The following is a 16,918-nucleotide window of genomic DNA, read 5'->3' as shown; positions in this document are numbered from 1 at the left end:
TGTTAGCACCTTTTTTTTTGTTTTTGCGAGAAGGAACTTCTTCATTTGGACATTCAATTTGTAGCATTTCCTTAAATAATTTTAGAAAGTTGTTTAACTGTTGACTAGGTTACTATACAATGTTGATAGTGATAATTAATAAACAATACTTCATCAAAATTTAGTCAGTAATCAATTGTAATCATCTCATCTCAAGTCTATTGCAAACATCAGCGCCTTTAAATTTGTAACACCTCTCTATAATAGTCTCATTAGGATATTCTGTTGTTGACCAGGGTAGTAGCAATCATCTAAAAGTATAAGTATTAATAAACAATATTGATCACTAATCAAATAATTAGTATGCCTATTATGCCTAAACATGAAATAAACTTAAGAAATGTTTGGGTGTTGACCAGAGTATTATTAACTGTAGATGGTGATAACTAATAAATAACGCTAAGTCAAAATTTATTCAGTAATCAACATTCTGTATTACTTACCACCATCTACAATCCCTTTTATAATTTATTACTAGAAATGGTTTTGACTTCAAAATCTTATCTAATTGATATTGAAAACATCAGGGCCTTTAAGACTGCAGCACCTTTTCATTTGGTCTCGACAAGTTAGCACCTTTTGATTTCGTTTCTCCGAGATGAAACCTTTTCATTTTGTTTCTCCGAGATGAAACCTTTTCATTTGGTTTCTCCGTGGTAGATTCTTTTTATTTGGACAGTCGATTTGCGAAACCTTTCTTTGATAATATCCAGAAGATGCTCTGTTGCTGACCAGAGAAGAATCAATGTTTGAAGATAAAGATTGCTAATAATTAATGTTGATTACTGTACAAGGCATTTGTAGATTATGCCGAATTATGGAAAAAATTCCAGACGTTGTTCAGGGTTGACCAGGATAGTGTCAATTGTAAATGGTGATAAGTAATAAATAATTCCAACTCAAAATTCGATCAGTAATCAGCATTTTAAATGTGTAAATGTGTAAATGTTCCTGATATCCTGGCAGAACTTTGGAAATTTAAGAAACTTATAGATACCTAATTAAAGGACTTTCTGAGAATCAAGATATTGTTGATCAATTCAAACTTTAATGCCAGTCTTTTCTGCCAAATTAATATAATGAACGAATACTTTTGAGCATAGGCAGAGACTTTGGGTAATTTATTGTGATGTTTTGATGTGATTGCTGCGTTTTAGCCTTTCGTCATTTATTTCTCAATTTTTGGGACTAAAGATTTTGCCATCTCTTTTGAAGGCTTTATCGTGTACTTTTAGCAATCTCGAAGATCCTTTTTTTAGCCGGGGCACAAAGAGTTGTCTATACATTCATGTATGTCAAAATAGCTCCACTAATTTTCTTTCAATAACTTTGTTGTTTGATTTTGATAGCCAGCTTGTAGTATAGATTTATTCGGCCCTGCTGTATTTCGAAAAATATTTGCATTTTGGATTAATCAGAAGTTAGGAACAAAGCCAATGCATTCGAAACAAAAGAAATTAAAACAAAAGTAAAACAAACTCGTTGCTATCGAAAATCCATAAAGCAAAGAAACTTTGGAGATCCTGTCTCTTGTCAGCAGTCTTCGAGGAAGAAACATCGAGTTTTATTTTAACGCCGTGTACTATTTTTGTTCAAGTTGTGCTTTTGTATTTTTGTTTGGCGTGGGATATTCCTGAGATTCCTTCCTCTTTTGTCTTCAGTATTCAATTCTTCTTATCTGATTGATTTGATGTCATATTTTTGTGTGTATTTCGTTTCCAATTTCTTTTCAATTGTTTCCCCCACGCGTCATTTGTAACCTTCCCAACATTTTAATCTGTATTTTGAATTATTTGATTACATAATTTTATTTATTCATTCCAAATTTATTATTTTCACTATCCCTATTTTTTCTATTTTAAATTCTTTCGAATCAATTTAAGAATACCGGACAAAAGAGCCTAGCCCTAGGTTAGCTTTTAATTATTTAGGAATTGAATAATTTTGTTTGTTCATTAATATTTTGAATCGATTAATTATTGTAACTATTCTCTTTATTCCATTTTGTTTATGCGTTGTGGTCCAAATTGGGTCGTTGGATTCTTGTTTTTAACAGTAGTTTGCATCAACTTAGTCTATTATTCCGCCGTTGTTAATTATTAATTTTTTTATTTTGTACACATTTTAATCTATTTGATCTAAATAGATCTGGCGCCCAACTTATTATTTATTTAACAACGCCAAATGTCCGTTTTTTAAACACATTTTTACCGACATTTTCTGCTAACTAATCATTTGTTGAACAATTACAAAACAATTAACTCGTATATGAAATTTCTTGAATTTTCAAAATACACTATCAGAATTGCAACAAATTTTTAACTGAAATAATTATATTAGTTTATTTAAGAAAAATACAAATTTTTAATACATTAAATCGTTATTTAATTATTTTCGTCTCGAATTTGTGAAAATATACATCTAAAAAGCGAAATTCTTGCGCCTATGGAACCTAAGCTTCAAAATTTATAAGTAAGTTTTCCGAAATTCATAATATATATTTTTGGAAATAAATTCCCATAGGTGCATACATATAGAGATTTTTGGGATCGCTGATCAAGAATGCGAAATCAGATTTTCAAAATTCAAGATGGCGGATACAATACTTTATCCAACAATTACTGAAATATTTCGATTTTCATACAAATTTGTACCTGGGGGTTTTAGGGCCGCTGATGTCGAATCCGTGATTGTATTTTTTCAAGAATGGGCTAACGATTGAAAAAAAAATAAACAGTAAATTCCGAGGAGTAAATATAGGCAATACGTAGTCCTGGAGGATACTTATATAATTGCCATATTTACTTTTGAGAAGGTATCCAATCCGCCAATGTAAATTTCGAAAATCTGATCACGTATTTACCATCAGCGACCCCAAGAACCCACATGTGCGAATTTTAATGGAAATCGGAATGTTTAAGTAACTTTAGTAGAAAAATTGGATCCGCCATCTTATATTTTGAAAACCTGATATCTGATTTGTCATCAGCGGCCCCAAAAACCTCCATGTGCGAATCCTTATGGAAATCGAAATGTTTCTGTAACTTTCGGAGCCATATTGGATCCGTCGTTTTGAATTTTGGAAACCTGATATTGGATTCGGCCCCAAAAACCCCCATATTCTTATTTTCATGATATTCGTCATGTTTGAATCATTCTTGGATCACGGATTCGTCATCAGCGGCCCCAAAAACCCCATGTGCGAATTGTTATGAAACGCGGAATGTTACAGTAACTGGCAGCCATATTGGATTCCCCATCTTGACTTTTAAAAATCGAAATTTGGAATCAGTCTCAGCGGCCCCATAAAAACCCTACGTGCTAATTTTGATAATAATCGGAATGTTTCTGTAATTTTTGGCAGCCATATTGGATACGTAATTTTGAATTTTGGAAACCTGATATTGGATTCGGCCTTAGCGGCCCCAAAAAACCCCATATTCTAATTTTCATGATAATCGTCATGTTTGAATCATTCTTGGAAGTGGTATTCGATACGCTGTCTTAAATTTTAACCATTTGATCACGTATTCGTCATCAGCGGCCCCAAAAACCCCGTGTGCGAATTGTTATGAAATTCGGATGTGCTAATTTTGATGAAAATCAGAATATTTCTGTAACTTTTGGCAGTGATATTGGATCCGTCATTTTGTATTTTGGAAACCTAATATTGGATTTGGCCTCAGCGGCCCCAAAAACCCACATATTCTAATCTTCATGATAATCGTCATGTTTGAATCATTCTTGGAAGTGATATTCGATACGCGATCTTAAATTTTAACCATCTAATCATGGATTCGTTATCAGCGGCCCCAAAAACCATATGTGTGAATTGTTATGAAACGCGGAATGTTACAGTAACTGGCAGCCATATTGGATTCCCCAACTTGACTTTTAAAAATCTAAATTCGGAATCAGCCTCAGCGGCCCCATAAAAACCCTATGTGCTAATTTTGATGAAAATCGGAATATTTCTGTCATTTTTGGCAGCCTTATTGGATCGGCCATCTTGAATTTTGAAAAACAGATTTTGGAATTGAACCTAAGCGGTTTTGAATTTTTATCTTTTCGACCAAATTAAAAAATTTGTTACGATAATCATTCAGGGCTTCCAAAAATCAACTTTTTCCTTTTTCTGAATTTTTTCATATCATCCCATTGGGCACAAAATTTGGCGTCATCTTTACGACATCGTTACGACATCTTTACGATAACTTTACGACGTCCTATGTCCATGTCGTCTCGGTGTCTTTGCGATATCGTAAGGACATAGTCCGCTCATACGACTTAGTTACGACATCGTAAAGACACCTTAACGACATGGACATAGGGTGTTGTAAAGTTGTCGTAACGATGTCGTAAAGATATCGTAACGATGTCGGAAAGACGTCGCCAAACTTTGTGCCCACTGGGACGCGTTTTTTGGCTCAAAATGTTCATTTTGGTTTTTTTTTTATATTTTCAAAATCCTTAAACTCTAAAAAAAATTTTTTCATAAAAAAGTCATTAGCATAAATTGTTTTAGTTTGTGAGTACTATGAATAACTTCATAGAATTTTTAAATCTTGAAAAAATGTGGTTTTAAAAATTTTGAAAATTCACTAACTTTTTGAATTTTCATCCAATTTAGCTAGTTTACGAACTCGTTCTTTCTTTTTAGGCCCTAAAAAATTGCATCAAAGCAAAATCTAATTTGATCAATTTTTCGAAAGTTATCGTGAAATTTTACATAAAACCAATCCTTATCATTAAAATGAGAATATTAACAAGACTTTTCTACTATAAAAGATGTATTTTTAAAAAATACTTGAATTTTCAAACTAAAAAGATAAATGCATAACAAAAAAGAAATTAATCAAAAAGAATGAAATTTATTTTCTTTAGATGTAAGCAAAAAGACGAATTTTTCCACAAATTAAGATTTTTCAGTTAATAAAGGAATAAAAGTAACTGATGCATTTTACCCAACTAAAATTAAATTTCAGACCCAGAAAATTATTTATTTACCAGCAAAGGAGAATCTTCAACTCAAACAGGTCAGTCATAAAAATGGGCTTTTTAACTAAGAATTTAACATTTCAATTAAAGAGATCAATTTTCAACTGAAAATATAAATCTTCAACAAGAAAATAATTTCTCAACAAACTGAGTCAACTAAATCTTTTAAACAAAATACTTGAACTCTGAAGCAAAGAAGATTAAATTTTAACTAAAAATTAACATTTTTATAAAAAAATTACATTTCTGCGATAACAGATGATTTTTTCAATCAAAAACATAAATTTTGATACCACTATTTGAGTTTTCTGTTTACAAAGATTTCAATTAAATTTTCACTGTCAAAATATGAATTTTTAAACTAGAAATAAGTTCTTACGTAACAAATTGAATTTCAAATCCAAAAAAAAAGAATTTCTAAACAAAAAGGATGTCTTTTCAACAAAATTGTTGAATTCTCTACCAATAAGTTGCATTTTTTCCAAAACATTTAACATAAAATTTTTTTCAAGACAGATTCCAGTTAATTTTTCAAGGTCAAAATATACATTTAAAAAAAAAGAAGTTTCAAAAAAAAATTAAAGTTTTAATCCAAAAGATGAATTTTTTCAACCAAAAAGGATGGTTTGTAAAAAATTAATTGAATTCTCTAACAAATAGTTGAATTTTATCTATAAAGGATAAAATTTTTGATAAAACCGAGAAATTTTTAATAAAAAACGACAAAATTTTCTTTTAAAAGTAGAATTTTTTGTCAAATAGTTACAACTTTATCCCTGAAGGATTAAATATTTCTTCAAACAGATGAATATTAATTTAAGAGAAAAAAAATTTAATAGTGGATATTTTATCCAGAAAAAATTTTAGTTCTCTTTTTAACCCAAAAATATTACATTTGAATAAAAAGTAAATTTTGTATGGTATTTTGTATTGGTTGCCTTTTTGTCCAAATTTGGTCTTTGGATTCTTGTTTTTTTTTTTCAGAAAAAATCCTATTTAACGTCCAATAATATAGGACGTCGAATAGGTATTTTAATTTGGTTTATAACCTATTTTAAATTTCTTACATTTTCATTTCGCACAACAGTTGAATTGGTCACCAAAAAAAGGATGTCTTTAAGAAAATGGTTTAATTTTCAAACCAATAATAAAGTTTATAAATAAAAAGATAATCTACTGATGAAAGAATTTTTCAATTTGCAAAAATTACGTCCATGAGTGAAGGACCCCTTCCTTTACAAATCGTAAAAAATGTCTTGACCCCCTCCCCCTATTTAGCTGTTACGTAATTTGATGATGGTCCTTTACCACTATATAAAATTCTTTTAACAATTGTTCTCTATAACACTTCTCGGCTCAAAGTTTACTCCCAGATTTACCCTATTTGTTTTTCCAGCTTTGTTTTTCTGCAATTGCCCCACTTGAATTTTACATAGTCTTTTTGTGATCAAGACGTGACTAACAAGACCTGTTTTTTTCTGTTTAGAGAGGAAGGTTTGGTACGAGAGTGCAGCGCGTGGAATTGAGGCTCGACTTCGTGCGGCAGCCGCCGCAAGTGCAAGTGGCAGTGGGACTGGGTCAGCTCCGCCCGGTGGCGTCGCGCGTGGTGTTGTACTTTTTGTAGGCGATGGCATGGGCATGAGCACTCTCACAGCATCACGTATACTTTCGGGTCAGCGCCATGGAGGCACCGGCGAGGAAGCTCAACTTGTCTGGGACACTTTCCCAGCAGTTGCTCTAGCAAGGGTGAGTTTCTTTTTTCTTTTGTTTCCTCCTTAATCCAACTTGTTCTCTTATCTGTCCATCGACAAAGGGGTCAACTTCTTATCAACTTTCTTTATATCACGCGAAACAACAAGCGGAACGATTTGAGAGATAAATAGCAAAGTTTAACCACATTTTTATTGACTCAACAAATGTGGCTGATTCTTGAAACGAATTGAAGAAACAATCAATTGAAACAAACAAACAAATGTTTGGCTGACTGAATTAAATATTTTTCTCGGTGAACATAATTTGAACTGAATTCTTTATACATTTTTGTATTTGAGAACATAAATATAATTTAAATAAAAATTCAAGAAATTAAAATGAGATTAAAATTAAAATAAAAATCCTATTTAACGGACAATAATCATACTAATGTGCAAAATTCCTGAAAATAAAACCAAAAACCTAATGAACAATATTTAGACAACCACTTAAAAATGATTCTATTGCAACCTGAAAAATGCAAAAAATGTGCCTAAAAAAAAGAAAATAGTTATTTTTCTGGTCAAAAATAAAAAAGAGAATGAAAAATGAAAAGACAATCAACGAAATTCCCTTCCTTCTCTTTTTTATTTTTTCGTCGTTTTTATTTTTGCTATTATCAAACCACAATAAAAAAGCATTTGTAAATAATAATCTTTTTTCCATATAATTTTTTTTTCAAAAATAATTGTTTTCTTTTCTTTTTTAGAAACTTTTTTTGGCTTTTTCCAGATTGCAGTAGGAACATTTTGTGGTGGTTATTAAAAGTTGGTCGTTAAATTTTTGGTTATATTTTCAAAAAATCTGCACAATAATTTAAATTTAAGGTGGATTTCAAAAATTTTCCTTCTTTTTTAGTTTTTCTCATTTCAACTTGAACTGAATTAATACAAGCCATTAAGAAAATAATTAACAGACTTTATTATTTTGTAGAAAATAAAAGTATTTAATTGAAGTATTCTTTTCTAGCCAACATTTTAACTGCCCAGTTGAAAGTTAAGTTACTTTTTTGAAAATTGATTTAATCAACGCAAAATTTTTTAATGAAGAAGATTAATTTTCTCCTAAAAATGCAACTTTTAAACATATTACATGGATTTTCAACCTTCTACTTAAATTTTAAACTCAAAAAGATACATTTTCAAATAAATAGTTGAGTTTTTAATTAAAAACTTAAATGTTTAATTAAAAATGGAATAATTAAATTTACAATGAACAATTTTTTACCCTAAAGCAAACGAATTTTTAACAAACAAAAATTAAATGGTGAATCAACTTAAACACAAAGGTGAATCTGCAACCAAAAAAATTAATTTTTAACAATGTAGCTTCTCTTTCAAGTAAGCAGTTCAACTTTTCACCACCAAAGATTACTTTTTAAGCAATTTAAAAATAAAATAATAAAAATAGTGAATAATGCAATTAAAAAATATTTCCTTAAAAAGTCATCTTCTGTAGTCAAAAATTTAACAAGTTGTTTAAAAGTTAAGCTACTTTATTAAGAATTAATTTTTTAAAGATTTATCTCCTTGTATGAGTTCATTGACAATTAAAATTATTTTTTTAAAATTTGTTTTATTTTGGCTAAAAATCAGTTTTTTCGAAATTTAAAATGTAACTGTTCCATTTTTTATTAAAATTTATCTTCTTATTTATAAATTCATCTATTTGTTTCAAAATTCATATTTTTTTGTTCAAAATTTAAGTGGTCTGTTGAAAATTCATTTTTTTTCATTTTTGGTAGAAAATTAATTTTTTTGGTTAGGGAATTAACTTTGTGATAAAATCTATCTTTCTAATTGAAAATTTAACTCTTCTAAAAAAATTGGTTTTTTCTTCTAGTTGAGCATCGATTACCTGACTAGAAAATCGAACTATTCCATTTTTTTCTTTAAATTGATGTCTCGGAATGGAAATCGGTTTTTTCTTGTTAAAAATTCAAAGATTTTCTTTGAAATTAGTTTGTTTTTTAATGAAAAATTAATCTGTAGTGTCGAAAATTGATCCTTTTTGTTTGAAAATGCAATTGCTTGGTTAAAAATAAATTTGTTTTGTTTAAAAATTTAACTATTTTGTTTTAGATTTTTCTTCTTTAATCAATAAAGTGAATTTCTAGTTAGAATTAATATTTTCGGGTTGAATATTTAACTAATACAGACTTATAATAATTGTTTCGGAATTGTTTAAATTTGACGGCATTTAATTTAAAACATTTCAATTTTTCAGGGATTCTTATTCAAAATCGAAGAATAATTCCGGAGAACACATTTAAATTTGAGAAAGTCTCATATAAGAAAAATAAAAAATTAACATTCTTTGCTACTAAATTAAAATATAGAATATAAACACATTTTCTTTTTCAATACAGAAAAATAAGGGTTGACATTCAATAAAATGACTAGAAATATTTTATATGCATAACTTTAAAAATAAGTAAAAAAAGTTTAATTGGAACCCGAAATATCTCTTTTTATCAATTAAGGAAAATAGTTAATAGTTCCAAAATAATGCTCTATCTGATACAGTAAAGGGCTTTAAATTTTACGTTATTAAAAGTGTTATCAATTTATTAATTGCAATTTTTAAAATTTTAATTTTAATACCATAAAATTCTGAAGAGTGTTTATGGATTGGTTTTTTATTTACGTATTTAATACTTGAAGTTGACAAGTTTTTAGGTTTGAAAATTAAACTTTTAACTTTAATGCCCGGGAAAATAAAAAAAAGGATTCGTTCTCTTTCCGAAAATGAAAATCCAACAATCGATATTGTTACCACATACTTTTTTTCTGTATTTGTAAAAATTGAAAAAAAAAATGTAGAAAGAATCAATAAAAATCCACCTACGTTTGTTTAAATACAGAAGATATACATCTGGAGAGGGTATCATTTTATGAATTTTAGGAAGGGGAACGATATTGAATGTTGATGATTAAATTTGAAAAAAAAACGTTTTTATATTTAAGATATTGATCTTCGTAAAAAATAAATGCTATTTTGAAGACTTTAACCGATTTTTTTTATATTTCTTGTTAAAGAACACGAAATATGCTTCTGGTGAGGGTATAGTTTTAAGAATTTCAGGAAGGAAGACGAGTTTGAATATTGATGCGCAACTAAAAAAAAAACGTTTTTGACTTAAATTATTAATGTTTGTCAAACTAAATGCTATTTTAGTTAATTTAATGGATTTTCCATATTTTTTAAAGACACTAGTTGTACATCTGGCGAGGGTATCATTTTATAGATTTGAGAAGGGGAAAGAGTTTGAATTCTAATACACAACTGAAAGAAAATTTTTTTAAGAATAAAATATTGATTTTCGTGAAACTGAATCCCATTTTAGTCGCTTTAATAGATTTTTTGGACTAAAATTGAAACACAAAAGATGTACATCTTTTAAGGGTATCAGTTTATAAATTTAAGAAATAGAGAAGAATTGGATATTGATACTCAACAGAAAAAAAAAACGTTTTCAAAAATAAAATCTTGATGTGCGTTGAACTAAATTTTATATTGGTCACTTTAAAAGATTCTTGATATTTTTTGTTAAAAAACATAAAATAGACATCTGGTAATGGTATCATTTTACAGATATTAGGAGCACGGGCAAATTTGTATATTGATACTCAACTAAAAAAAAAAGTTTTTAAACATATAATCATGGAGTTCGTCAAACTCAGTGCTATTCTAGTCTCTCTCATAGATTTTTGATATTTTTTTCAAAAATGTTGTTAAACCGCACAAGATTTACATCTGGTAAAGATCGATTTTCATAAATTTTTAAGAACTAAACAATTTTTATTGATGAACTGCAATTCAGATTTCACGTTATTTTCAAGAACAATTAGATTTTTAATTGTTAAAAATTAAAAAAATCTTTTTTCTTAAGCACGCGTAGTGGAATTTTATCTTTCTTTGCTCAAAATAACCAGAGAGTGGAGGCATCCACGAATGACTTAAAAAAGAAAAGCTGAAAACACTAGGCGTGTTTTATCCGAAAAATTCAGTAATGATGATCATAATCTTTTATATTGATGTTTATCTTTAAAAAATCAACACTTTTAAATAAACTTTTTTTTGCATTAAAAATTATTTTGTTTTTTATCACAAAAATCACAATAAAGGGTAAACACGGTTTTGAGTATTCTTGTTCACCAATAATTGGACAATCATGAAAGAGCAAATAATTAACTTAACTTGCAAACTGTCCACAAGAATGGAGAAACCCATGTGTAAAAGACAAACAAATGGACATTTTGACATATGACTGAATCTGTCGTAATTTCTATCATACTAGCTAGAGAAGTGACATTTGGTTGGATAGTAATTAATTAAATTTAGTTTAGCGACTATGAATAATGAATGGCCACGCGTTATTAAAGTGGCATCAATCATCCAACCAAACTTCGAATTGAGTTTCAAATCCCAATCGATTTCACATTGTTTTGATGAATTTGACAGACTTCTATCGTAAGTGACAATTAGGAAAATGTTTGATGTATATTAGAGTGGTCTGAACATTTTTTTCTCAGATTTTTATTCATGTGGCCCGGAATAGTTTTCTAAAGCGTTAAAGTATTTTAAATTAGGTTTTAAAAAATTGTATTATCTATCTTTGTTAATAATAATTATATTATTTAAATTTTGCAGGAAATTTCGCTACAAAATCCTAATTCATAAATTCTTCTAGGTGTAAAAAGAGACATAAACCTAGAAGATTAATAATATTAATACAAAATAACTTTATTTATAAATACATTTTAAACACTTTTTAATTGAATATTCAAATGAAAAAGATATATTTTGAAACTAAGAAATAAATTTTTAACTCAAATAATGAATCTTTAAACAGAAATATAAATTTTTAAACAAATAGTTGAATTTTAAACCCCAAAAATTAATTTTTTATAAAAAAGACTTATTTTAAACAAAGTTCGAGTACTTGAATTTTCATACAAAAAATATCAATTTTTATTCAAAATTAGAATAGTTAAAATGTTTGAAAAATAAGTGCTCAAGCAAAAAAGAATCGAATTTTCAACAAAATAATTTTTTTCATCAAACAATATTTTTTTAAACCAAAAGTAGAATAATTAAATTTCCAGTTAAAACAATCAATTTTTAAATATATATATATTCTCAATAAAATAATTTAATTTCACACCCAAAAGACGAATTTTTAACTGAAAAAGATCATTTACAAAAAAACTATAGTAGTTTAATTTTTAGTTAGAAAAGTGAATTTTAAACAAAGAAAAAAACGATTTTTCAGTCAAATCAATCAATTTTCAACTAAAAATATAAAGAACGAATTTTCAGTCTAAGACAATAATTTTTAATTACGGTGATGAATTTTCAAGCAAAAATACGACTTTTTGACCAAACAGTGGGATTTTCAACCCAAAAGATCAATTTTCTATTAAAAACAAAAAATAGAATAGTTACATTTTCCACGAAACAAAAAATTTTTAATCGAAAAAGATTATATTTCTATCAATAAGGTAAAATTTTCCACGAAAAAGCATATTATTCAACTGAATTTTCAACTAAAGTGATTAATCTTCAACTAAAAAAAAATTGAACCGAATAAATAAATTTTTAACTAAAAAGATCAATTTTCTGCCAAAAATAAAAAACTTAAATTTTCAGATAGTAAAATCAACTTTCAAACAAAAAAGAAACGAAATTTTAAATAAATAGTTAAATTTTCAACGAAAGAATTTAATTTTTAACCAAAAGGATGCAGATTTAAAGAATGAGAGTGTTCTATAACCAAAAAGACGGATTTTCGAAAAATAGTTAAATTTTTACCTGAAACATATTCCTCTTTAACTAAAAAAAGAATAATTACATTTTCAGTAAAAAACTTAATTTTTAATAAAAACAAAGTGAATTTGAAACGTAATAGTATAATGTTTAACCAAGAGGATTAAATTTTTATTAAAAAAAAAAATTTCATACCCAATATTCGGAGTTATAAAGAAATTTTAAACCAAATGATGAATTAATCGCCATAAAGATTAAATATTCTCCCATGAAATTCGAATTTTCTATAAAATATGGGAATTTTAAAGCACATAATTAAATTCTTGACTTAAATAGATAAATTTTAAATTAAACATGTCAACTTAAATAATGATTTATTAACCAAATTAATGGATTTTCAACAAAGTAGTTCTACTTCACACTAATTAGTTTAATTTTTAACCAAAACGCATTTTAATTTTTTACATAAAATAGTTGTTTTTAGCAAAAAAAATTGATTTTGAACGAAATTTAACAAAATAATTAGTTCAATTTTTAACCAAAAAGATGCATTTTCTCTGAAAAAAAATTATTCTCTACAAATTACGAGTACATGAATTTTTATCCCAAATATATCAAATTTCAACCAAAATGAGAATAGCTGAAATGTTGGAAAAATAAATGCTGAAACAAAAAAGAAACGAATTTTTAACAAAATAGTTTTTCTTTAATAAAGAAGAAAATATTTTTCCACCAAAAATAAAATAATTAAATTAGTAGTCAAAACAATCAATTAACAAAAAAAAATTGGCAACAAAATAATTCAATTTTAAAACTAAAAATAATTTTTTTACCATAAAATATACAGTTTCCATAAAATAAATAAATTTTTAACCAGAAAAAATAATTTACAATTTTAAACAACAAAAAACGATTTTTCAGCAAAATAAATTAATTTTAAACTAGAAATATGAAATTTTTAAGCAAAAAATGGAATAGTCACAACCTTTTATAAAGGACAAAAAGTGAATAAAATAAATTAAATAAATAAATCAATTCTTTAACTGAAAAAAAAGAATTTTCCACCCAAAACAAAATACTCAAATATTCAGTTAGTAAAATAAATTTTTAAACATAAAGAAAACGAATTTTTAACAAAATTGTTTAATTTTAAACCACAGAAATTAATATTTAAGCAAGAGTGTGAAGTTTCAAAAAATGTTCAATTTTTGTTTTCAATTTTTCAATTAAATTAAAATTTCAAGGAGTGTTCTCTACCAGAAAAGGCGAATTTTTAACAAATTGTTGAATTTTCACCTAAAACAGATACATTTTTAACTAAAAATAGAATAATTAAATTTTTCGTAAAAGGCATAATTTACAATAAAAAAAGTAAATTTTGAAAGAGATATTATAATTCTTAACTAAGAATATTACATTTCTATTCAGAAAGAAAAATTTTCGACGAAAAAATTGATCAGTTACATTTTCAGTAAAAAATTTAATTCTAAATAAGAAAAAACTAATTTTCAACCAAATAGATCAATAAAATATAGGAATTGAATTTAACAAAAGAAAGGTTTGTCAACTAAAATGATGATTCATCAACCAAATTAACGAATTTTTAAAAATTTCAGTTTTTTTCCAAAAATGTCCACTTTTCATCAAATTTTTAATTAGAGTGAGACAAATGATTACTTCAAGTTAACAACAATATTTGCTTAAACAATTCATTTTAATTTTTTATAATATTCAATTTAAATAATGCTAAAAAGTTGCGTTTTTTTCTTAAATTTTCAACTAGTTGTCTCCTTTTCACTTATAATAAGTTATTAATTTATGCAATTAATGAAAAGTAATTATTTAAACAAATTATTATTTTTTATAATCATGTTCTTCATCTACGATAGAGAATTGCAATTTCTTCTGAATTTTTTAACTTTTCGCCCACTTTTTACTTAGTATTCTAATAAACAGATTAAGTTAACAAATATTGTTATTGAAATAATTTATTATTATTGTTTCTAATTATATTGTCTTATATTTTTGTTATAAAGCTGCATGCTTTTTTTAATTAATTTTTTTTTAATTTTTCGAACATACTAGTTTAAACAAGTTATTTTTATCATTCACTATATTTCCTTAAAGTAATGCTGGAAAGCTAAAGGTTTTCAAAAAAATGTGAGTTTTTCTTAACTTTTTAGCTAGGAACAAATAATAAATACTAATATTAATTTAAACAAAAAAGCTCACGGTAACTACTTTAAAGAAAACTTACAATTATTATAATCCATATGAAATATTAGAAAAATATTTCAAATATAAATCTTATCACAGAAAAATATATTTAAAAAGAAAAAGATATTGTTTAAGAAATTATTTCGTATAATTTTCATTGAATAATTGTTTATGAAGGCGAGGCAAATAAAAATTAAACATTTCACAAAAAACCGAAACTTTTGAGAAGTTATTTAAGATAAGATAGGTATTTATAAAATAAAGTTAGTTATGAACAATAATAAATTGTTTCAACAACTATTTTTATTAACTTTCACTGATTATCACCTCACTGAGTAAAAAGTAGACAAACGGTTCAAAATTTCAAAAAAACCGCAGCTGTCTGGCAGTAATAAAGATTGCGTTAGTTATTAACAATAATAATTTGTTAAAAGAATTATTCTGCCTCAATTAAATTCATTATTAAGTCACTTCAAGCAAAAAATTGACAAATAGTAAAGTGGAAATTGAAGACAAATAGAAAAAATCAATAAAAATCGACATTCGTTTGTTTAAATAACCAAAATATACATCTGATAAGGGTATCATTTTATAAATTTTAGGAAGGGGACCGAATTTAAATATAGATACCTAATTAAAAATTTTTTAAAATAAAATATTGATTTTTATCTAAGTAAAGGCTATTTCAGTCACTTTAATCTATTTTTGATATTTTTTGTCGAAAACACCCAAGTTAAACATCTGGTAAGGGTATCATTTGACATAATTCAGAAAGGGGAAGGTGTTTCAATTTTTAAACTTACTTAAGAAAAAATGTTTTTAAATTTAAAATATTAATTTTCGTCAAACTAAATGCTATTTCGTGACTTTGCCAGATTTTTCATATTTTAGGTTAAAAAACACAAGATATGCATCTGGTGATGGTATCATTTTATACATTTCAGGAAGGAGGGCGATTTTGAATATTGATAGTCAATAAAAACCAACAACTATTTTTATTAACTTGCATTGATTATCACCTCCCTAAGTAAAAAGTAGACAAACGGTTCAAAATTTCAGAAAAAACGCAGCTGTCTGACAGTAATAAAGATTGCGTTAGTTATTAACAATAATAGTTTGTTAAAAGAACTATTTTTTCTCAAGTTAATTCATTATTAAGTCACTTCAAGTAAAAAATTGACAAATAGTAAAGTGGAAATTGAAGACAAATAGAAAAAATCAATAAAAATCGACATTTGTTTGTTTAAATAACCAAAATATACATGTGATGAGGGTATCATTTTATAGATTTTAGGAAGGGGACCGAATTTGAATATAAATACCCAACTAAAAAAAATTTTAATAAAAAAAAATATTGATTTTTGTCAAAGTAAAGGCTATTTTAGTCACTTTAATCTATTTTTGATATTTTTTGTTGAAAGAAACCAGATATACATCTGGCGAGGTTATCATTTTATAGAATTAAAGAAGGAAAACGAGTTTCAATTTTTAAACAAATAAAAGAAAACATCGTTAAAAATAAAGTATTGGTATTCGGAAAACTGAATTCTATTTTATTCGCTTTAATAGATTTTTTATATTTTTTATTAAAAAACACAATATGTACATCTTGTGAGGGTATCATTTAATAGATTTCATGAAGAAGGATAGGTTTGAATCTTGACGTTCTGCTAAAAAAAACTGTTTAACATTTAAAATAATAATGTTAGTCAAACTAAATGTTGTTCCAGGCACTTTTATAAATTTGTTATACATTTTTTTTAATACACCAGATGTGCATCTGGCGAGGCTATCATTTTATAGATATAGACAAGAAAAACGAGTTCAAATTGTGATACACAACTAAAATAAAACATTGTTAAAAAGAAAATATCGATTTTTATCAACCTAAATGCTCTTTTATTAACTTTCCTAACTTTTTTATAATTTTTGTTAAAACATACAAGATATACATCTCATGAGAATTTCATTTTATGGACTTTAGAAAGGTGTACTAGTTTAAATTTTGATACACAACTAAAGTAAAATGTTTTAAAAAATAAAATTATTTTTTTTCGTCCAACTGAATTCTATTTTATTCGCTTTGATAGATTTATTTCTTATTTGCTATTAAAACACACTAGATGTACATCTTGTAAGGGTG

The 16,918-nt window shown here is 26.5% G+C and overlaps 1 protein-coding gene across 1 annotated transcript in view; it reads left to right on the top strand.

The window, feature by feature from the left end:
* Window positions 1–6,251: 6,251 nt before the first annotated feature.
* Window positions 6,252–16,918, top strand: part of LOC117181033 (alkaline phosphatase-like) — a 501,469-nt gene continuing 490,802 nt past the window's right edge. Inside the window, exons 1-2 of the mRNA XM_033373602.1 lie at window positions 6,252–6,255; window positions 6,524–6,783. Of these exons, the coding sequence (XP_033229493.1) occupies window positions 6,252–6,255; window positions 6,524–6,783 (264 nt within the window). The remainder of the gene's footprint in view (window positions 6,256–6,523; window positions 6,784–16,918) is intronic.

This window comes from Belonocnema kinseyi, chromosome 10 (assembly GCF_010883055.1).
Source record: "Belonocnema kinseyi isolate 2016_QV_RU_SX_M_011 chromosome 10, B_treatae_v1, whole genome shotgun sequence".
Taxonomy (NCBI): domain Eukaryota; kingdom Metazoa; phylum Arthropoda; class Insecta; order Hymenoptera; family Cynipidae; genus Belonocnema; species Belonocnema kinseyi.
This window is presented reverse-complemented; position numbering and strand designations above follow the sequence as displayed.